The sequence below is a fragment of the Mchenga conophoros genome, linkage group LG5 (genome assembly GCF_057382185.1).
Source record: "Mchenga conophoros isolate Kocher_MC1m ecotype Shallow Benthic linkage group LG5, M_conophoros_male_GT1.1, whole genome shotgun sequence".
Classification (NCBI taxonomy): Eukaryota; Metazoa; Chordata; class Actinopteri; order Cichliformes; family Cichlidae; genus Mchenga; species Mchenga conophoros.
Genome location: NC_140530.1, coordinates 34,492,625 through 34,517,149, shown reverse-complemented (window position 1 = coordinate 34,517,149; position 24,525 = coordinate 34,492,625). Strand labels below are relative to the sequence as shown.

Here is a 24,525-nt window from a genome sequence, read left to right as displayed (position 1 = left end):
AATTAATAGTGGTCTGCTTGTCTGTGATATAACTGACCACTTACCAGTTTTTACTTTGTGTGACTGTGATTTAAAAAAAAATAGATACCAAGATCATGATAGCAAAGCGAACAATAAATGAAGAAGCAATTCATGCCTTCAATTTCGATTTAGCACAACAAGATTGGAGTTCGGTGTATGAAGAGTCAGATGTGGACAAGGCTTGTGATAATTTTCTAGATATTTTTACTATGTGGTACAATAAACATTGTCCTGTAAATGAACACATGACAAAGAAAAAAAAGATAAAAAGTCCTTGGCTCACAAAAGGAATTATTAATGCTTGCAAAAAGAAAAACAATCTGTATAAACAGTTTATCAAAGTAAAAACAAAAGAAGTGGAACAAAGATATAAAGCATATAGAAATAAATTGACTGATATTATAAGAACGAGCAAACAACTTTATTATAGAAGAAGATTATATGAAAATAAAAACAATATAAAAGGAACTTGGGATGTGTTAAACAACTTAATTAAACAAGGATCTTCTGGAACATCATATCCTGAATATTTTACTGATGCAAATGGTGAAAATCACAACATGAGTAATATTGTCGATGGGTTCAATAAATTCTTCATAAATGTTGGCCCAGAACTAGCAGCGGACATCCCGTGTCATAAAAATGAAAATATCAGTAATATAAAATCAAATCCCTTTTCACTGTTCCTCTCAGCTACAAATGAGCAAGAAGTAATAAATATCACATTAAAATGTAAAAGTAAGTCTTCAATGGATTATCATGACATAAATATGTCTGTAGTTAAACAGGTTATTCTGAATATTGCTAGTCCCTTAACATATATCTGTAATTTATCATTTCAGTCCGGTTGTTTTCCAAAAAAAATGAAAATTGCGAAAGTAATACCACTATATAAAAGTAATGACAAACACAGTTTTACCAATTATAGGCCTATTTCTCTACTGCCTCAATTCTCAAAAATTCTAGAAAAACTTTTTAATTCAAGATTAGAAAAATTCCTTGAAAAACATCAAATAATAAATGTTGGTCAGTATGGTTTCAGAACGCAAAGAACCACTTCAATGGCGATAATTGAGGCAGTAGAAGAAATTACTGATACACTGGATAAAAATAAATATGCAGTTGGTATTTTTGTTGACCTCAAAAAGGCCTTCGACACAATCAATCACTCAATTTTACTGGATAAATTGGAAAGATATGGTATTCGAGGGAAAGCTGGTAACTGGTTAAAAAGTTACCTAACAGGTCGGGAACAATATGTTAGCATAGGGCATTACCATTCAGAGAAACTTGGTATTACATGTGGTGTTCCCCAAGGGTCAGTGTTGGGACCAAAACTTTTCAATGTATATATAAATGATATTTTTGATGTTTCTCAAGTACTTAAACTCATACTGTTCGCAGATGACACCAACATATTTTTCAGTAGCGATGATTATACTGATCTTGTAATGACTGTAAACAGGGAGCTAAAATTAATAAAAAAATGGATGGACATAAATAAATTATCATTAAATATAAATAAAACTAAAGCAATGTTTTTTGGTAATTTAAAATATAATATAGAATTACCAATTATCATTGAAGGTGTACCAATTGATAATGTGAGTGAAAACAAATTTTTGGGAGTTATAATTGATAACAAAATTTCATGGAAACCCCACGTCAGACACATAAAAACCAAAATTTCTAGAAGCCTCGCAGTTTTGAACAAAGTGAAACAATTCCTTGATAAAGATGCACTTCGTACTCTGTACTGTACCCTGGTTCTTCCATATCTTACATATTGTGTGGAAGTGTGGGGAAATACATATAAAAATACAACTAATCCATTAGTCACAGTACAGAAACGAGCACTGCGTATTATTCACAAGGCTGGTTATCTAGATCATACTCACAAATTCTTTCTTCAGGCAAAGTTACTTAAATTCCAGGATCTGGTTAATTACAATACATCCATAATTTTGTATAAAGCTTTTACTAAACTTTTACCGGCAAATTTACAAACTAGATTTGAAATTCGAGAAAAGGTTTATAATGTGAGAGGCTTTGGAGAATTCAAATTACCCAGAACTCGAACAACCCGTAAAGGCTTTTGTGTGTCTGTATGTGGTGTGAAAATCTGGAACAGTCTGAGTTTACAATTGAAACAATGCAAAAATATTCATAGATTTAAATTTCTCTACAAACAGTTGGTCTGGTCACAGTATACTCAATGATGGGTTTTAGTGTGCTCTGTAATGTCTGTCCTCTTACCATTGCTGGTATGGATTCCAAAATAAAAAAAAAAAAATAAAGTGTGCGTATGTATGTACATATATGTACTTGTGTGTGTAGATATATATGTATGTATATGTATGTGTGTTTGTTACTTGTAGTTATTACTGCCTGTTACCTGTGGTAATGCAATTTATAATTTATATATTCTGTATTCAGTTATGAAGGCTCTAATTGTTGGTTGCGAGCTGCCGCTTAGATGCTTGTATCTGCCCGGGGCTGTTGATGGGTCTGTATGCAATGATGGGCGTAGCTGCGGGAAGTTTATTGTTTTTTTTTGTTGATGAGTGAGTATAGGGGTGGGATTTAATAAGTTTTCTTCGTCCCACTCCTTTTTCAGGCAAGTTTTGTTTTTTGTTTTGTGTATTTTATGTTCAATATAGGTATTTGTTGTGCCTGAAAATGAATAAATAAATGAAATGAAAAAATGAAAAATTTTCTGCCTAGACACTTTATCTCTGTCATATAATGCGGTGTTTTGCAACTAAGTGCAGAGTGTCGAGCATAAGTCCTAAATCTTTAAAGAATGTAGATTAGGTCAGAGGGAAGCTGTGTTTGCAATCAGAATGATGCTGCTGATGATGACTGAAAAAAATGAGTATTTGTTGGTTTGTTTGTTTGTTTTTGTAATTTTATCAGAACCACTGAAGTTGATTGCAAATCAAACAATTAAGATGTGATGAGGCTTAAAATAATCATCCACATACTCACATATGTTAAATGTTCATTTTTTTCCTTCTTCTTCCTGTTAAAAGGGAGTTTTTTCTTCCCCCTGTCACCAAGTGCTTTCTCACAGGGTCTCATCTGGTTGTTGTGGATTTCTCTGTATTATTGTGTGATCTTTAACTTCAAGCAACCTTTGTTGTGATGTAGTGATAGGGCTGGACTGGTAATCAGGCATACTTTGCATCTTCCAATGGATCAGTATAATTTATTTTTCTCTTTGTTGACATAATTAAACAGTCTACAGGTCGGCTTGAAGGGCTGGCACTACAAGCACTGACACCTGCCCATTGGTTAATTTTCATTACTGACACTGGCTTGCCCCATAAAATCTCTTAACTTGACCGGCCCCTCCACTACCTTTCCTGTATGCTCATGCACCTTGTTGAATAAAGTTTAGTGGCCATTGAGAACTGCTGGAGGGATAGCAGTCCCAACAAGAGACCGAGGAAGGTGCAATTAATTTTAATATTTATTTAATATTAAAGTGCAGAAATCACATGGATGGGCATAATAGAGAAGAGAGAGATTCAAGAGATTAAAAAAAAACTTTTTAAGATAAGTGTGGTTCAAACTGTGACTCATCTGACTAAGTGTGGGTTGTATGAAATCAGTTATTATGAAAATATTTACATCATTTAGTTAATGGCAGCTGGAAGACATGGCTAAGATAACATGCATTAATATAAAAAGAAGGGTGAATAAATAACTTAAGTTATATCACACATGCATCACAAATATTTTTCATCTAGTGCCATCGTAACATCCATGTCATGTAGATCATTTTGACATTTATTTTGAACAAACAAGTTTGAAGAGGTACTGTTTTGTCTGCAGCGTTTTTGGTTTATTTTATTTACCTAAACCCAGTGATTGTTTTGCAATAAACAAAGATGAAGATAATCAAAATAGTAATGACATGGTCTTAGAGGTTGTGTACTGGCAGAGGAAACACAGAAACAGAGCCGATGGATGTGATGTGAAAATATCATTTATCAGCTCGTGGTTTCATGCTGGCTGTGGAGTAATAGGATGAGAGGAAGATGAATTGTCACTGAGGGCCCCATGTTAAGGTGAAAGGATCTCCAGGGGCTGTTTGATGTCTGTTCAGCTCACAGTGAATCCTATCTCACCTTATTGTATCCACACAGAGTTCTCAAAATTGGATCACAGTTGATTTTTATCTTTGAATGTGGATCACTATTATTGCATTAGATACGAGAACTACACCCCCACCTAGTCTGTCTTTCTTTCTGTTCTCCTACACATTTCCATTTTGACTTTACTCCTTCTTAGCACAAATATGGCAACATCAGAGAGTGTCTCTGACTCTGGCTCTTTTTTTCTGTTCTTAGTTCTTTTCTCTTTTTAGTGAGATATTTTATGCCAGTTTTGCATTTCTACCATAAGACTTTTTTTTATTATTTTGCTGTGTCAACTTTCTAGAAAGGATTTTTTTTCAGTCTCTTTGCAACTGTAGTCCCTTTAAACTACTCTGTTATATCGGACGCTTTCTTAGTCTGTTGCATCCAAGTACACTCGTTCCACATCAGTTTCTCGTTTATAAAAGAAATATTTGAAATGCAAAGTGTTTTTATATATACATTTATTTGAAATGGGTAGAAAAGTCTTAACGTCTGTGCCTTCTTTCTTGTTACTTTATTTCACTTTTTCTTCTTTGCTTTCCTAAGTTAATTCACACCATCAGTGTGGTGGATAGGGACGAGCCACAGTCTGGACATCGTTTCTACTTCAATCTTGCCCCTGAAGCCTCCAGCAATCGGTACTTCTCCCTGTTGGATTTGAAAGGTAAGAGGGTAGAGATCCTAAATTAAAGTTATGTGTGAATAAGCATTCAGTATTTGTGCAGCTATGCCGATAAGATTATCAGCATTATTGAATTTTTAGGTAATGACAGTAAAAGTAGGAGTCCTGTCTATGACCAGGTGTTATATTTGTTATGATTGAGTTTAAGGATTTGGATGTGCACAGGTGTGACATATCTATAATGAACTGATACTTATCACCATAATGAAGTGATAATATTAATAATATTTTATTATTAATAATTGACCCCTATAAGGTCCAAGTGATGAGGAAAAGTAACAAAAAGTATCCAGGTTGAAAAAAAAGGAGACAAGGAGGCACAATTGCTAACTTAAAAGTTTGTATTATTTTTTCTTACTAAATAAATTGAAAGAGACGGACAAGCCACTATCGCCTTTTAAAGACAGGAAACAACTAAACCAGAGTTTTTTCACTGAATTATAAAGTAAATCAAAAAGGCTGAATCACCAAAACAGACACTCCTCTTCACAGAGCAGGACTAAGCAACCACCACACACAGCTCTCTAGCTACAAACCAAAAAGGCTCTCTGGCACTCGAGTTCTGGCTTTAAGTAGTCTGGCACCTAAGGGGGACAGGCAGCAGGACACTCGCATACATAGACCCTGCAAGGACCGTACCACTATATAGAAATTTGGTGAAATCCATTTTTAAAAATGCACCTTAAGACAATGTTTACTTAAAAGACTGTTGCTCAAAAAACTTTGTGAAAATATAAATTTAAATACATAATTACAGTTTCTGCGTTATTTTAATCCAGTGCCAGATGGCTGATGTTTTTAACATAAAATAACCGATAAAGTTAACTGCCAGAAGACAAGTTGTTTGAGAGGTTTTTTACGGTGCAGGGAAAATTGTGTATTTTTTGTGTGATTAGACCTTTGTCTCATAAAAGGGAGATATTTCTATTATTATTTTTTGGATAAACACCAGCTGTTACGCTCCTGCTAGTTGGGAAAAATATCATTAGAAGATATTGCATGCCAGTATGTGGATGATTCTCTGCATTTTAAAAAAGTATTTTTATGGTTTTATGGTATATCTCATAAACTGCAGAGTTGTACCGTGACTATATTTTTTTCAAAGCCTTTTATATAAATGTTTAAGCTTTGGAATATCTTTCACATTTGAACACTTTAACAGTGGATTTTTTTCTCTATTCCTCAAATGATGACTTTTTTTTTTTTCAAATATTGTGTTGAACATAAAATTTATACCTACCTGCAAAATGTAAGGAAACATTAAAATCAGTGTTCCCCAGTGATGACTTTGCTTTGTCAGGAAGATGAGCTTCTCCATGCCTGTCTGTGTTTTTGCAAATGCACTTGCAGATCCGTCGTTTAGATATGTGTACCTAAGTGAATGTGACAACTGGCTAAATCAAGATTGATCTGACACCAGGAAAATGTCAGGGGAGCAGCCGGAGCCACAGAAATGTCACTGTAAAGGAGGCAGCAAGGTCTGCTGCAGTTCCGCTCGCTTAAATGTGAATCCAACAAATATAACACAATAATAAAGATACAGACACTGGGGACAGCAGAAGTATACCACAAGTGTTTTTCTGCCTTTTCACAAAAAAATGCACACTTACACACACATTGGAGAATCATAAAGGTTATCAGTGTCTGCTTACAATATCTGCCTTCTATGTAGGTGATTATGGAAACTGGTAAATAATCACAATACATATATTCTTAGATGTAATGTCACCCTATTTCCCTGGAAAAAATACACAACTTTCATATATAAATATATATATGTAGCCTACAAGCCCACAAACAACACCTCAGAACATGTATATGTTTTGATGTGAGGCAAACAAAATACCACTCAGACTTTTGATTCTTCTACCCCTCTTTTTTACACTGCCTTTTTTTCATGGACACATTTGTCAGCTTGTCACTTTCAATCTGTCACTTCTCTTCCTTATCATGGCCTCACATTGCGTTCTGTCTCCAAGTCTTGACACACAATGATGAAAAGGCATTTTTTTCATGTTGGTAAACTCTTTGAAGTTGTTGCTGGTCGTCTGTAAAGCAAAACCTTATCTCAACAAATATAATTTGCTGCTACATGACAAACTGCCTTCATGTTATGGGTGAAATGCCCCGTAGCATGCTAAAAAGATACATAAGACAAATTTAAAAGGAAAATAAAAATACACATTTTGTTATAAAAAAGAATTGAAAACTGAATCCTAATCTAATTATCCTTCCGGATACAGAAATTAAACGATACGTGGTGTGGGGGTGTTTTAAAGTTTTCAGAGGCATACAGTCTCAGACTGTTGTGTTCATTTGGACTGGCAAATTAAGTGATCAATTACATTGTTACTGTTGGATACAGACTGTAGCAGATGCAGGGAGAATCTTTTCTGTGCAGCAGTGGAATGGAATGCTGTGTTAAAGTCAAAAGGACAAATTGAGGTGTAGGCTTCCCGTACTTAAACGGTAATATGAAAATTGTTCTACATGTGTCAGAGGAGCTCCAAGACAACACGAATAACAGTGATATACGTTTGAAGAGATGAATTACTTGCTATCCTCTATGCAAGTATACCCACGAAGCCACTCTGACTCTATTTGTCAAAGTCTCATCCTGTATTCTGACTTACATTTATCTTTGTCTCTGGCAGAGAGCTTGTACATACACAAGTGAAGTTTAATTTCACACAGTGGCTTTCACAGTGATTTCCTCTCCTCTTGTTGTTTGCTTTTGAAAAAGAAGATACATGTTAAATGTTAATGGCATAAAAGCAGTTTATTTTACCATAAAAGTTTAACCTCAGGTTAAACTTGACATTCTTTATCTGGAAACCTTGGACTGTGCACCGACTAAAATTATTTATTCTACTTGAGTTACTTCTACTTCTATTTGGAATTATTGTCAACTTTCAAGTCTTGAAAACTATAATTATTTATTTAAGTTTGAGTGAACAACACTTCTACAAGTAGTTCTTTTACTGCTTTTCTCAGTGCAGATGTAAGTACACCCATATGGAAAAGAAATAGTAAAAACTTGTATGTGATTACTCATGAAAGTGGCCACTTTCATGAGTAAATCATATAAGGCTTACATGATTTACTCATGAAAGTGGCCACTTTCTCATTACTTTCATACATTGTTTTAGTAAGTATCCAAAACATACAAGTTTCATTATATAATTTTTCAAGGGATCTTATATCTGTTTTCACTCTTATATGCTTTTCATACAAGTTTCACACAAGACAGATACAAACTTTATAAGATTTATGTATATCTTTTCCATATGGGCAAAGTAGACAAAAAACCACAACAGTGATAATAAACTTACTGATTTGAGTTCCATGAAATTTACTGAAGGCTAGTAAAAGCTAGACACTATCAAGGAGACATAGATGGTATTATTTATCATAAAGACACTAATATGTGTTTCTCTGCTTTACCTTCTCTCTGATCCCAACCCATATCTGACCCAGACAACACAGCTGGCATCCGGACTCAGCGGTCAGGCTTTAACCGCCATGAGCAGAACGTGTACTTCCTGCCTATTCTAGTGGTTGACAGTGGGCCTCCCTCCCTCAGCTCCACAGGCACCCTGACCATTCGTGTTTGCGGCTGTGACACAGGTGAGTGCTGCTGTATGAGCTGCACCATTACTAACATTATCATCACTGTCACCTTCTGCAGAAGCGGGAGTGCTAAAAGGTCATCTACATGCCAAACAACAAAATAACACAAGGGCATAAATTTGCATCAAAATGGTCCTCTACAGAGATTTCACACTCTTAAAATCATAATATATACATGATAAAAGACATTTTCTTTACAAGATGAGGCTTTGACAAACTGCTTGTGTTGAATTTGCAAAGTAAATGCTCCTTTTATGTTTTATAATGCAGATGGAGCCATCCAGTCCTGCAATGCCACAGCCTATGTAATGAGTGCAGCTCTCAGTCCTGGGGCACTTATAGCATTACTGGTGTGCATGCTTATACTAATAGGTAAGCAAGTGAATGTTCTTATAAATGCATGGAAGATGAATGTATTGCTGTATGTTGAATTTTTGTATGGATTCATTCGTTTGCTTTTTTGCTGTAATGCTTAGTTTGGGATGGTTACTTTGAGATTCAGTGGAATCACAGTGGGATCAACTAGTTGACAGCTGGGCCTAAAGACATCAATTCAAGCTCAGTGCCTTTTTCTCATTAATTCCTACAGTCATGTTACCTTTTATTGGACTGGTCAGTTTTATATTTAATCCATATATAATTGAACTGAAAATGCATATTTGTTAAAAACTTAAATGAGAGACATTAAAACAGATCAAAAACACATTTTGTTGCTGCTTTCACTAGAAGAAAGAGGCACAGATGACATCTAGTTTTGTAAACAATATCAAGCTACTTTGATCCCTGGAACACAGACTGTGATGGAATGAATGGGAGTGAAGTGAAAGTCGTCTTGAGAAAGCAAACATTTAAAAGAGCAGCCTCAGCACTTGGAATAGAGGCTTTAAATGGGCTTTCCAGAAATTATTGGATTTTTATAGAGAGACACATACACATGTGCACCTCCTAGCACACATAAATGCATATGCTAACCCCCTAAGAGATGTTTGATATTGCCATTTTTTAAATTTTCATGAGTTTCCTTCCCACTTTCCCCTTCTGTACATGTTGGAGCTCCACTCCACAGTGACAGCATGAGACCACAGCGCTGTCACAGTGTTTTGTTTCCCTCGCTCGTTCCTCGACACACTTTACATTGCACAGGAATTGAGTGATGGATGATGTGACACTATGCAGACTCAACTGTGAATAACATCGCTAACTATTTCTTTTAAGAGCTTTTCTAATGAGAGTTGTTAAAACTTTGTCTCCATTAACTGAGACATCTACTGCAGTGAACTTCAAAAGCAGAGCATCATTTATTCATCATGGCTTTAAAAGCCTCAACAAAATGTTGTGTACAAATCTAAGGCAACCTCTGCTGGCTATAAAAATGTTTCTCTGGTATTGTGGTTATGGTACTCTGAGCAACATTGCATCCCCCTGAAAAACCTGGGTATGGCCTTTAAACTACTAAAAACCTCGATTCTGTGCACGAAAATAGACTGTACAAAATATTTTATTTAATGGGTGGCTTAGTGAACAAAAACAAGCAGTATGCAGTTTTTTTCTTTATTCCGATGGTGTAAGTAATCCGTGCCATTCTCTTGCCTGTAAATGTGCCTCATATAAAAAGCTGAAGGACATGCTAGGTTAAAGCGCCTACATTCTGCTAGTCATCATGTGGACAGTCAAATCTCAGGACTGCAGGGGTTAGGATCAGGGGGATAAACACTGTTTTCACAACTATCATGTAGTGTGAATAACAACACTAGAGTGGGACATGTGACAGGAATCGTATCACTTCAGCTGCACACTTTCCTCTTTTCCTTTTTCATACTATACCACATAACATGCTATACACCTATACAAATTGCAAACCTAGATTAACAACTCCACTCCTAGTAACTGCAATGTAATTCATTCTCTCTATTCAACGTTATTGTGTGCACATCATCTTCTCTCTCCCACATTTGCAGATATACACTCTGACTGCCTAACCAACAAGCTAGCACTCTCTCCAGAGACTGGGCAACCTCTATTATATCAATTGTTGGGTGATGAGAAAAATGAAAACAAATTTCTGCCTAATTACCTTACGAACAAACAATCCCTCCATCAGTTCATTTATAGGCCTGATGTGATGAATCCATTTCACTGCGTTGCAGCATCTGCATGCATCTATTCCAATTACCTCCCATCTGCTTGTGATGAACTCCCGCATGGGGGCAACCAGCGCAGCCCAAGGGTAAATTAACCGTCTTGTCAGGAACGCTTATCGCAACATCTGTACACATAGGGACCAGCTTTGTATGTATAAGAGACAGCTATGCGCAGGTACATATGCTTCCTGCAAGAGTAAACTCTGTACATGGTGTTGAATTGAAATTTAGACGTGCTAATCTCCTAGTTAAATATGTTTTCAGTGGCTTTCAATTCAAGCATCTGTATACCTAAAAGGTAAATTCCATTAGGAGGGTTTTTGAAAAGTGAGGCTATCAGATCATCTTCGCTTCAGAATGCCACATAATAGCACATACTCTTTAACACAGTTTACAGAAGGGAGGCTGTTCTGCACCTAGGAGTTCATAGTTTCCTACCTCCTATCTGGTAATTGTTTTTCAATTGCTATAAATGCCCTAAAATTCATTTGTAAAGTGAAACACCCAGGGGGTTCATTGCCTACAGAGCTGTGACACAGACTAAAAAGCTTTGCTGATCTTGAATTGGATTTTATTCATCATCTCTGACTGATATGTACAGTTGTTCTCTTCTTACATTGTTTGCTGGGCTCCACTGGGATACGGTGTCTGTAGCCATTGTGTTTATTCTTCTCCTGTATGAATTGGGTAAATTAATTGCCAGGCGGCTGAAGAAAGAGTCACGGTTTGTGGTAAACTGTGGCACACACAGCCATGCATACTAACCAAGCACTAAGACAATTACTCTAAATTCACACTAATGTGAAGAATAGTGAAGAACAGCAACAACTCGTTGTATAGATCCCATCACTATTATATTCTAATGTGGTGTAGGGTGTACAAAGAAATGAGATGGGAAGAAAGGTGAAATATTTATTAATATAATCATATGACCTTCAGCGTCACATTTTCCGTGCCCTTATGCATATTAATATACATGCTTTAACATGTATGGATTTCCTGTACACAGCACCTATTTCTAACATCCATCTATTTTGACTCGGAAACAACGTCACTATAGCTCATTTTCACAATGTATGAATGGGTATTTTGGGTTCAGGGCATCAAACAATATGTGCCATCCAGGACAGCACAGGCACCATTATAATTGATAGTCTTTTTATCTCTGTGGGCTTGTAGGCATCTGTTTTAGGCTATCTGTTCCAGAAGATGCATGATGTGTACTGCTTAATGATCTATCTGAATGTCCCTTCACTGGCATCCCTTTGGAGCTGTTGCTTATTGTGCCTGCTAAAAGGAAAAAAATACTGTAGGTACAACAAAGCATTTTAGAGAACATGCCAGGCAACTTCTTTTCCCTTATTGAGATTATATTGTAAAACGGGAGAGTAGAATAATTAGCTTTCCATTTTAGAGACAGAAACAATTCTGAGCCTGCAAGAGTGTTGTAGTACTTGCCAATTTGTCAGCAATTTGCAATTGGCAGTGTTTTGTGAATCAGGACAGTGCTGCCATTTATAATCTGGTTTTTGTGAAATATGGCCCTCAGAAGCGAAAGACCATCGTTTTTCATGAACAAAAATAAACAACAACAACAACGAATGTGCATTACGATAACAAAATACCAAGGAAGTGAGTCAGAAGCTGTTTTGATGCTGTTGTACAGTTCAGTTTTTGATCTACAGTAGATTTTTTTCTCCTTTTATTTTAATAAATGAATGTTAGTACAATCGTATTGACAGGCACATCAGAATAAAGTACTTTTATCCTTGTCTTTCAGAGTATTTACTATGCACTGTAGAAAAATCCCTTTGCACATTCTTCTTTGCTAATAACCTGATCAAAGAGCAGCTAGATTGCTGTTTATCCCACTACTCAAAATTGAGTTGTTCATTATCTTTGTCACACTCCCCAGTGTGCATCATTCATTAATAACTGGCTCTAATAAGTTTTTACCATCACTGTAAATGACATTTAATGTTGTTGCAAATCTGAGACAAATCTGGTGGAAGTTTCAGAGGGAAAAGTGCAGCCCTGAGGAGGGATGACGAAGTTAGAGGGTGGGTGTCTGAGCTAAGTGAGACTTGTCTAATCACAAATGAAGGCAGTAATTAAAACAACTAAGCTGAAATTGAAGCCAGATTGATTTATCTGTGCATACAGCCTTTGTTTTCCTCTCATCTCATTAGTCCATAACAGGATCTATCACAATTCTTTTTAATCAAGACTTTTAAGCATTTATCTCTCTTTCTGAGTGGTCTCCTCAATTTCTTAGCTGAAGAAACAAAAACTCTTACTTTCACTTGACTTGGATGAGTATTGATATACAGATTGGTCTCCATTAAGCTTTTTGAATCATATTTCTGAGCGAGGCAATCAAGATGTTGAAAAATCAATGCTCATGCATTTGAAATGTAAAACTTGATAATATATTATCTTCCCCTGCGGTGCCTTTGCCCCGAGAGGTGAAATCAAAGTTACTATGGGTGTATTTAGAAACTTTCCTATGGAAAGCACTTGCAAATCCATCATGTGCAGTGTATGCTCGACATACACATTTAGCTCAGTAAGGAGAAAGAGAACAAGTAACAAGCGGAATTTATTGCAGAAACCTGAGCATGCAAAATAGAAGCATTTTACTCAGATGAAAAGCAACATCATAGAATGAAACCCCAGATGAAGGGGAGGTAGACTAGACTGCAAGGACCCTAGCCACCGGCGGTGAGTTAGCAGATGGCTGAAAAAGACTGTTTAAGATGAAGTGGACAATCCAGATGGGTTGAAGATGCGAAAGAGACAGTTTGACAGTCAGATTAACAGACTGATAGGACTTTTTTTTTTTTTTTTAAAGGGCCTGAACCTGTAGGCATTTTATGTGTTTTTTCATCACAAAATGTCAAAGGGATTCACTTTTTGCATGCAATATGTTTAAGCCTCTGTGTGATGAGAAACCTGTAAATGAGAACCTTTTTATCTGTGTTTTACCAAAGCACGAGAATTCATGTGTGGGAACGTTTGTGGATATATGTGTTTTTGTGTTTGTCTTAAAATCTATTCACTGAATTGAATTGAATATGTTATTTTAATGTAGAATTACAAATATCGTCTCTTTTCACTTTCTTGTTCTCTCTCTCTCTCTGTCCATCAGTTCTTGTTTTGCTGATTCTAACCCTGAAACGCCACAGGAAGGGCCAGAGGATGACAGAGGACGAGGAGGACATGAGGGATAACGTCATCAAGTACAACGATGAGGGTGGAGGGGAGCAGGACACTCAGGCATATGACATGAGTGCTCTGAGGAACCTCTATGACTTTCCAGAGGCCAAGAGCTGTGACTCTGGCCCAGACATCCGCTCACTGCCACAGTGGATACAAGCTAAACGAGTGGGTGGCAGTGGCGCAGAGGCAGCTGCTGCGGCAGCAACAGACTTTTCCCTTTTCAAAGGCTACATTCGAAAGAAGGTGGAGCAGGCTGATGCTGACCTGTCAGTGCCACCATATGACTCCTTCCAGACATACGCCTTTGAGGGCACCAGTTCACCGGCGCTTTCGCTAAGTTCCATTCATACACTGTCCACCACCTCAGAACAGGATTTCTCCTATCTCAGCGAATGGGGACCACGCTTCAGGCAACTGGCAGGCTACTACGCACCAGGAAACCCTGAGGAGGAAAGGTCCTAGCACAGCTTCTTCTCAGCAGAGACACTTTTAAACACCCTCTTCTTCCTCCTACTTATCTCTCTCCCCTTCTCACCCTCTGGCAGGCTACTGAGATCAGAGCCAGTCTATGTACTCATTAAAGTCAGAGTACCACCAGTCTCAGACTTTGAACTCCTTTGAGAAAACTTTGAGAGGTTTTTTTTTTTTTTTTTGCTTTCTTTTTTTTACGCTTGTTTGTATTTTCTTGTGTGTGAGAGTTTTAAGATTTAAATTAAAAACCTCTGGTGATCATATGAAATAAGGAAGAGAATGAGCGATATCTAAAACTGCTATTTAACCGTGTGCAAAGGGAGAGCTTGTTTCTCTCAGGAAAGAAGAACATTTCTTTTAAGTTAAAAGACGGACTGTCAGCATTACATGGGTGGGGTTAAACCATGCCAAGGTAAAGTGTCATGTATTTATTTGATGCCGAAATATTTATGTATTTATTTGTTTTTATGTATTTATTTATTTATTTATACCATGCTCACTATGGTAACTACAAGAGTGAACTCTGCTAAAGTGTTAATGAAAAAGTGAGGGGAAAAGGACATCATGAATCAAACGACACAACATGGAAGAAAGAAGAACTGCATTAGCAGGGGAGTCCACACAATACCAGTGAAGAGATGACATCTGGGTCATATAAAATTACATTCTGGAAAATATTTCTATTTATTTTCTATGACCACTTTTGTAAAATAATAACCAACTTCAAACAGATATCCGAAAAGCAAAGGAAACTAGAACAGAGGCAACACACTGAATAATAGAACTGCCGAAGAAAACAGCTGCCAGTTTAGTCTGAATGGCAAAGACTGATGCACTTTTGCTGTATTTTAGTGATTTATAAAAAAAAGGAGGGGAGTTTATGGTGACAAACTGAGAAAAAAATGTGTGTTAATCATTTCTTATCCTTTCCACAGCCATTTTTAAGGCAATAAGGCACAAACCGCAGCAGTGATTTAAGACAAAACAAAATGACTGTTTTCCTGGAATTGGCTGATGCCCAGCCTTGTCCTACAGGGAGCCAATCTTTATTCCAGATTTGTGTGTGAATGTGTACAATATGTTCGGTTTATTTCATATCCTGAGATGTTTAATTTTCCTTTTGACATTTTATTTCCTTTGGGGTAAGGGAAGAACGGTTATGTCTAATTAAAGAAAGAGTTTTATGGGATAATGTGATTAAGGAAGTGGTCACATCCACCTGGTATCCACAGCCTTTTCAGTGTTGACCTTAACTTGCAAATGTATGGAAAATGAAAAAAAAAAAGCTAAATAAATATTTGATTTTTTGGTAAAAACTACATCTCCCTTGGTGCAATAAACTAAATTACTCAGTGAATTGCTTTGTAAATGAGATCACGGAGATAAAGTAAATAGAGCATCTCTGTTACTAATTATTGTTTGCCACTTGTTTGCTGAAGATGTCTGCTGAATTATGAATAATTGTGGAGCTAGGTTTTGTTTACACCAGGGGTAGATTCAGAGAATAGTTGTAGATGGAAACAAACAGACCATATGACAGGCCACAGCCAAACAAAGACTCTCCTCTCAGCGTGTATCCCTCCTGGCTGCCTTCTGCCAAACTACAGTAATTGTCGTAGTCACCAGAGGATGCTGAGGTTTATGAAGTTGCTTTTATCTTTCTGACCTGCTGCTAAAATGGCCCTTCAGACAGTGGCTTGGATTCACATTCAAGTCCTTTCATAACTGGGTTTCAAAGAAATGTCAGTTTTTTTTTCAGTAGCGCTACTGTATCCACTCATAGTTTGCTAAGAAGTGACACTGAACTATGTTTCAAACATAACTCATCCATCACTGCTCGACAAAAAAAAGGTATAGCTAGACTTTTATTCTACAAAACTAAAGTAACAGCAGCATGACAAAATATATGCTGCCACACTATTTTACAAGTATAGCAGTGATGCCACAATTAGCAGCACAACTTGACTTCACGTTGTTGCAGTTGCAGAATAGTTGCAACTCTTTTTTTTCTGTAGTTATTTCAGTCAAAAAAATAACTACAGAAAAATTCTGTAATTAGCATATGGATGGATAGTCTTTAAAAATTGTGCACCAGTAATTAAGTTATGTTAAAGAAGAAACTCAAATTGATTTCACAATTTAAATCACGTTTTACATCCCTGGCTTCATCAATATGCATTGTACTCTATTATACTGTATTGATCCATACTGCATCAGTGTTTGTATTTATTTGTGCATCTGTGCCAAGGAGTGGTTGGCCATTCATTATTAATCATAGCTTTTAGCCTAACAGCATTTGCTCACTGACAAGCAAATGTCGTACGCTGGATGGATTTATACAAATGTAGGTCAGCATGAGCTCCCTACTCACAATCATAAAGGAAGGGTTGCATGTAAATGTCCTTTAAACAAACTATGTAGACCACAATGTTGTCTAGGTGACCAAAATCTGCAGTCAAAGAGGTCATGTGACTAATGTTGTAAAAGCTGAGGTTGAAGAGTAAGCCCATATTTAGGGGAAATGAGATCCTCCAATTGCAACTGTACATCCATGAAAATGCAAATGAGCCTTTCATTCATCTTCCGTCACCGTCTAGGAAAGTGTCAATATGCAGTGATGACCTGAACATGTGAACATATGAATGCATTGCCATAAATCAGAATATCCCCCCAACTCCAAGGGCAGCATGAGGCCAGTCATTAGTTATGTAGATAGATGGCTGGTGATTGACAGTTCTCCAGGGGGATAGCTGTGTGCAAATTAAATATCCTCTTCTCTTTGTACTTGGCTGGGTAATGACAATTGATTAAACATTGGGGAAATATGAATGTGCGCTGCTGAAAATATCAATCACACATAGCCTAATAGCTGAATAGCATTAGTTTTTTTTTTGAGTGTTTTTTTTTCTCAGGCATTAAAAACAAAGCTTTCACCTTCAGCAGTGTAAAAACAAATTCATTTAGCTAAAATGCAGTGCAAGTACACTGCATAAGCAAACCAGACTACAAATGCAGCACTCTGACAAGGTGAATTAATAAAATGAGATGAGTACAATAGATAGATGGCCACTCACTCTTTACAAAAACTGGACTCGGATAGAAAATTGTATGTCTTTTTCTTCACAAAATGACACCTTTTCCATGGGCAGAGAAGCATTTCATTCAAAGATTAGATAATGACCATGACTTTTCTCTCACGCTTGTGTGACAGCGCTTTACCTGGGTCTGCAATGAAATCATTCAGTACAAATCTGAATCAAAAACAAGGCTCCCATTTATTTGTATAGCATATTCAAAGCTCAGAATTAAAATTAATTAAAAGCTTTGTCAGATAAAACACACAAGACATCATGAGTATAAAAAATGATACTAAAAAAAATCTAATTACATCCATTTTCTATTCTACTTCAGGTTCTGAAAGAGAAAAATCATTGACAGCAAACATTTGGGGTGAGGCAGGCTGCAATCTGGACAGGTTTGCCACAGGTCTAAATCATATAGAAAAGGGGCCATGAATAAATCTGCTTCAGCATACCTGTGGGAAGAAACCCAAGCAGGACAGTGGATAACACACAGACTCCACAGTGAAAAGCACATTATTCTCAAATAATTCATTTTCAGTTTGAGGCAACACTGCCACCATCACATAAAAATGTGTACTTTTTTAAAAAACATTAAGATAATATTGATTCTGGCAATGCCTGAGGTCCTTGGGCAGAGTCCACTATCTTATACAAAGGTCCTAATGGGAAAAATCCCAGTTACCCCTTCTTTTGATTTTAAGTCTTAGATAAGTAAACACAGCCCTGCTAGAGGATCAGAGGTTGTGCACTGGCTCATGAAGAAATAAATGTGTGCAGTAGCCAGCGACGAGTCCTGAGGAGGCAGTAAAGCTCAGTAAAGCCTGGAGAGATTATTTGTGCCTTATTCAATGATTCCATGATTTATTTATTAATTAATTTGCATTGTGTTAAAGATCTACAGTGGTCTAATTCAAAATAACTATTACCTAAAAATTTCCAACAAGCAAGATGTAATGCATCCCTCAAAGAATTAGCAGGTTTCTACTGCCTGTTTTTTTTCCCATCCTTTGTTTTTGATTTCTTTGGGCGGTCATGATCCCGCTACCTATAAATCGAGTCATTCGTGTTTTCATCTGTTTCTGCCATTTTATCAAAGCTGCTGGTGTCTCACAGATACACAGAAGGTCTCTTTATGGCAATAGGGAAACAGGTGTCTTGCTCCCATCTCGTCACATTTAAATGAAAGGGGTGTTTCTTTTTACAACATGCAGAGTTACTGTTGTCAAGGGGCATATTTTAACCTAAGCTATGATCTTTTTGTAAAGCAGCTTTCAGTATCTGAAACTAACCAGGTACAGTGCAAAACACAGAACTCCCAAAAGGGACACAAACTGTGATCTCCTGGCTCTGAAAGTTCCAGCTTACTTCCTCTCTACCCCCTCTGACCTTCTAATAAGGGTTTTATTGCTCTTTAAAAGATGTTATCTCTGCCTAATGTCTAATAATATCTTGTGTCTAATATTGGCTGTGCACCATTGCCAAAGGACACCTTGTGCATATAGACCTTGTCCAAGAGCAGCATTATCAACAGAATGACATTGTTTTACGTCCAAGGATGTGAAAGCGTTTTAAAATGTTAGTCAGGTGAATTAGGTGCAATGTTAATTTTTTTTTTTTTTTTTTTGGTATAGAAAGGTTTATTTTTCAGATATGCATTCATGTGTAGGTATTTTCTCAGAGAAATATTTGATATGCAGCAATTATAGTGACAGATGGTAAACATATTAAACACTACCATTCCTTTCTGGCTAAATAAAAGCGAGAGAGGGAGCTATGGTTGAACAAGAGTGAATGACAAGAGCATTAGCAAGACCAAAGCACTGAAACAGAAAAATCAACATTATTTTCCAAATGTTTCAGGACCGTTACATTCAAAAGCACAAATTAATATTTTCAGACCTCCTTCATCCTGTCTGGTGTGGCTTCTTTGCTCTGCATGTGTGTGTAGCTCACTGACTGTAGAAAACATATATTTATACAGTCATTGATGTGGCTCAGCCAGCCCTGGCCTCAGTCAGACACACACTTAGAGCTCTTTAAACATTCGTAACAAACATAGAGTGGAAGTTGTGGAGATGAGTCAATAATGTACCCTTGTCATTGTCCTTCCTGCATATTAATTAATAGTGGGTTAAACACCCACCCACACAACACTGCTCTTCTAAAACATCTTGAAAACAGTAAAATAAGAATAAAATCACTAAATCCAGGGAGAGGTTAATACAGAAAGTTAAACTGAAAAACACTTTACAAGTAATGGTTTTGAAAGACTTATTGTTGTCTGTAGTGTCTATTTTGACTGGAGTCTATTAAGGTTATGCAAACACATGACCACTGTGACATTCATTTGGTCACCATTTTGGATGTCTAAAAATGTAAGGTCAGGTGAATAAAGTGAATAACGACCATCTGTCAACCACTACCATACAGGCTGAAGATGATTGTTGATGCCCCAATCACCCAGGCCAGCCTATCAGTCAGCAATCCCCTGGAAACCACCAGGTAGGGAAGGAGGTAAAAACACTTCTCAACTTCCAGTTTGAAACACATTTTTCCCAGTTTTACTACTGCTTGGCTTGTAGTTAGTAAGTATTTGCAGACAAACATGAAATACTATGGGAACCTGCCAGCAACCAAAGCACTTACTAGCTTTTTGGTGCAGCAACCCAGCAAGAGCCAGCAGCTTCTAGCAACCATTGCCAGCAACCAGTCGATCATTCAAGGCTCCTAAAGACTGTACAAAACTCTGACCATTTAGTGACACCACGTGGTAAGATGTGTCTAAAGTATATTTTACCTAAGCAAAGTCATCTTTTCATTTGTTAGTGTCATTGGATGAAAGCTTATGGGTTAAGTGATGAGACAAACAGATTTCAAAACTGAGGATATGAGTTTACACATTCTTATTCATTTGAATTCAAATACTGTTGTTTTGTTACAACGTGCTAACATCAGACTGATACATACAGTGTATATATTGGCATTGGTGCCCGTGACGGACCGACTACAGCAATAACGCATGGCACAGCTTTAACAGAAACAGCTGTGCTTCATGGCCAGGAAATGAGCTAGTCGGTCACTTACACCAACAAGCATTTTTTTTCAAAGATACTGCAGATTAAGATTGTATTAAAAGCTGCACCTGCCAATTGTCTTTGCAGCAGTGAGTCAGTGTGCAGATCTGATTTACTGGTCAATGACGACTCCTCTGTAAGTCACTGTACATTGGCTGTGTAGCAGACAGCTGATCCGACGTTGCCTGTGTGTTATTAGATTTAAGTATTCCGCCACATGTTATGTCAGTTTAAATAAAGGAGGACATCTCCCTGTGAACTATAGATAAGACTGGCACTATACAGACTTTTTACATACAACGTGTTATGGGATTTATTATTTCAGAGCTTTCAAGCACAAGAAATTAACATTTAATTGCTAAAAAAAAAAACTGTATGCTAATGCTCTCAAGTGTATAAAAAACATCTGTCAAAAAAAAAAGCAAAAACAAATGAATAAATAGGTTTTTTTTATAGTCAATAAATTAATACTTAATCCCACACCACATTTCTGGTTCAAAGGTTTTCTGCAAATTTCACTTCTAGATTCTTGTTCTATTTCACGAAGCGGATTTTATCATACAAACTATTAACGATTACCTAAATTGATGAATTCCACTCTATGGAATACAACTCCAAGTTCACTATCATTTAGAAATAATGCATTTCTGAATAGGATCAAGCACATCAGAGCCAATGTAATCTTCTTTGTCTTCTCCCGTCGTCTTCAATTCAGGGTTAATGGCTCTGAGGAATCGCCTCCCATCTCAGTTATATATTAAATCAAACATGCAGACAAACATTCTGCTTTTTTAAAAACAAAGTCATTGGTTTTGTCCGTTCCTGTGTTCTTCTCGTGATTTGTAGTTTTTGATATCTCTGTGCATGCTTATTTTAAACATGCCACCTTTCAACCAATTTGCAAAGCAGTCTTTAAATAAACACATAAATACAATAACAAAAGTTTTGATTGAATTTCCATAAATGGTACTCTAAAAACTGACTCAAGTTACAAACAAGTGCATTAATAATCAATAATCATTCTTGCATATTAAACTGTGAAGTTCAGTGTCCTTGTGGGAATCTTAGCTGTGGGACTTTTTCTGGTGCTGTCGGTAACATCTTCCCCTTTCACATGCAATGATTATTGAAAGTATAGTTTTTCTACTGCTGTGCATTTATATCATCACATGTTTTAAGCTTCAAAAAATAACACAAATTTCAAAAGCAATGAACACTTTTTAAATGTAATTAAATCTAGATAACTGATGAGTTTTTTCAGTTCTATTTCCGTTAAATCCTCAGTCATTAATCTTTATGTCATTTTTGACCAGATAGTGACTGTGTAATTCAAGTGCTTTTTATAACTTCAACTGAGTAATTATGCCAGTAATTGTGATTTCTGTTGTACTGAATTTAACAGCAACAGTTCTACTAAACTTTTTAAACAGTTTTCATTTCACTTCACTCCTACACCAACTCTCCATCAGAATCAAAGCTTAAGATTCTTGTGATTATCATCTAGTAGCTTATTATGTTTTATACTACAAAGCATTTAAAAAATTAAAAAGGTGCTTTAAAAAGAAATTGGTTTTCCTTATAAATTCAACATTTTGCTTGTGTGCAAATTATTGGGATTGTGTGTCACTGTATGGAGTACAGTGTACCAGTGATTTTAAGTAAAATGTGTCAACTGGATGGTATAGTCAGATAATAATATATCTCTCCAATGCAGAAATTTCATGCTCATTCTTTCTTATTTCTGGCAACCCAGACAAACCAACTACCAAGTTTACTCGGGTTAAAGGTGCCTTCAAGACCTACCATAGAACCAAGGCCGCCAGAGCTTACTTTATATTTTTACATGCTGTAGTGCCATTTTTGGGAGCATTTCAAGTTGCTATACATCATTACAACTGTTATAGCCCATATTTTAATAATATGTATGCATTAAGTCCATAGTAACTACATAAATTGCAAAAAAGAGCAATAAACTACAAAAAAATAGAAAATCGTTTTTGTTTTTGTTTTTTTTACATATATTTCTACTTGGAGAAATTTAAGAGGTTTATCCCTCAAAACTAAAAAAAATAGTTTATAACAACAGGAAATTTATTTTGAGTGTCTTCATAGTTTTATTTTTGAGATACACCAATTTTTATACAGGGAGTGCAGAATTATTAGGCAAATGAGTATTTTGTCCACATCATCCTCTTCATGCATGTTGTCTTACTCCAAGCTGTATAGGCTCAAAAGCCTACTACCAATTAAGCATATTAGGTGATGTACATCTCTGTAATGAGAAGGGGTGTGGTCTAATGACATCAACACCCTATATCAGGTGTGCATAATTATTAGGCAACGTCCTTTCCTTTGGCAAAATGGGTCAAAAGAAGGACTTGACAGGCTCAGAAAAGTCAAAAATAGTGAGATATCTTGCAGAGGGATGCAGCAGTCTCAAAATTGCAAAGCTTCTGAAGCGTGATCATCGAACAATCAAGCGTTTCATTCAAAATAGTCAACAGGGTCGCAAGAAGCGTGTGGAAAAACCAAGGCGCAAAATAACTGCCCATGAACTGAGAAAAGTCAAGCGTGCAGCTGCCAAGATGCCACTTGCCACCAGTTTGGCCATATTTCAGAGCTGCAACATCACTGGAGTGCCCAAAAGCACAAGGTGTGCAATATTCAGAGACATGGCCAAGGTAAGAAAGGCTGAAAGACGACCACCACTGAACAAGACACACAAGCTGAAACGTCAAGACTGGGCCAAGAAATATCTCAAGACTGATTTTTCTAAGGTTTTATGGACTGATGAAATGAGAGTGAGTCTTGATGGGCCAGATGGATGGGCCCGTGGCTGGATTGGTAAAGGGCAGAGAGCTCCAGTCCGACTCAGACGCCAGCAAGGTGGAGGTGGAGTACTGGTTTGGGCTGGTATCATCAAAGATGAGCTTGTGGGGCCTTTTCGGGTTGAGGATGGAGTCAAGCTCAACTCCCAGTCCTACTGCCAGTTTCTGGAAGACACCTTCTTCAAGCAGTGGTACAGGAAGAAGTCTGCATCCTTCAAGAAAAACATGATTTTCATGCAGGACAATGCTCCATCACACGCGTCCAAGTACTCCACAGCGTGGCTGGCAAGAAAGGGTATAAAAGAAGAAAAACTAATGACATGGCCTCCTTGTTCACCTGATCTGAACCCCATTGAGAACCTGTGGTCCATCATCAAATGTGAGATTTACAAGGAGGGAAAACAGTACACCTCTCTGAACAGTGTCTGGGAGGCTGTGGTTGCTGCTGCACGCAATGTTGATGGTGAACAGATCAAAACACTGACAGAATCCATGGATGGCAGGCTTTTGAGTGTCCTTGCAAAGAAAGGTGGCTATATTGGTCGCTGATTTGTTTTTGTTTTGTTTTTGAATGTCAGAAATGTATATTTGTGAATGTGGAGATGTTATATTGGTTTCACTGGTAAAAACAAATAATTGAAATGGGTATATATTTGTTTTTTGTTAAGTTGCCTAATAATTATGCACAGTAATAGTCACCTGCACACACAGATATCCCCCTAAAATAGCTAAAACTAAAAACAAACTAAAAACTACTTCCAAAAACATTCAGCTTTGATATTAATGAGTTTTTTGGGTTCATTGAGAACATGGTTGTTGTTCAATAATAAGATTATTCCTCAAAAATACAACTTGCCTAATAATTCTGCACTCCCTGTATACTGCAGGAAAAACGAAAAACAATCCTATGATGCAAATTTGCAAAGAAAACATCAAAATAAACTATTTTAAGCAGTGCAATATGAGTTCTAAGCATCCCAGCAACTATTCAGAAAAGCATAAAGTCAAACATGACTTATAAAAACACCAGTATAGGCTTTTAAGGCCTACAAGTAAAAAACTACATTTTCCGCGAAAATGGCGTCACTTCTGGTTTCGGGCAGGAAATGGCGGACATGCGATCGTTTGAGCTGACGTCTGTTTCAATGTGGGAAGTGTTAGGAACAGCTGATCGGATCGGCGTGTTTCTGGAATATTATGTTTTTGTTCCTGCAAGCGCTTTTTATGCAAT

The 24,525-nt window shown here is 36.8% G+C and overlaps 1 protein-coding gene across 2 annotated transcripts in view; it reads left to right on the top strand.

Annotated features, from left to right (window-relative positions):
* The window catches only part of cdh22 (cadherin 22), a 202,537-nt gene extending 186,912 nt beyond the window's left edge, over window positions 1–15,625 (top strand). For both annotated transcript variants that reach the window (XM_085275085.1, XM_085275084.1), the window contains 4 exons: window positions 4,713–4,830; window positions 8,326–8,475; window positions 8,749–8,850; window positions 13,768–15,625. In XM_085275085.1, the coding sequence (XP_085131211.1) occupies window positions 4,713–4,830; window positions 8,326–8,475; window positions 8,749–8,850; window positions 13,768–14,300 (903 nt within the window). In that variant the 3' untranslated portion in view covers window positions 14,301–15,625. The remainder of the gene's footprint in view (window positions 1–4,712; window positions 4,831–8,325; window positions 8,476–8,748; window positions 8,851–13,767) is intronic.
* The last annotated feature ends 8,900 nt before the right edge of the window (window positions 15,626–24,525 follow it).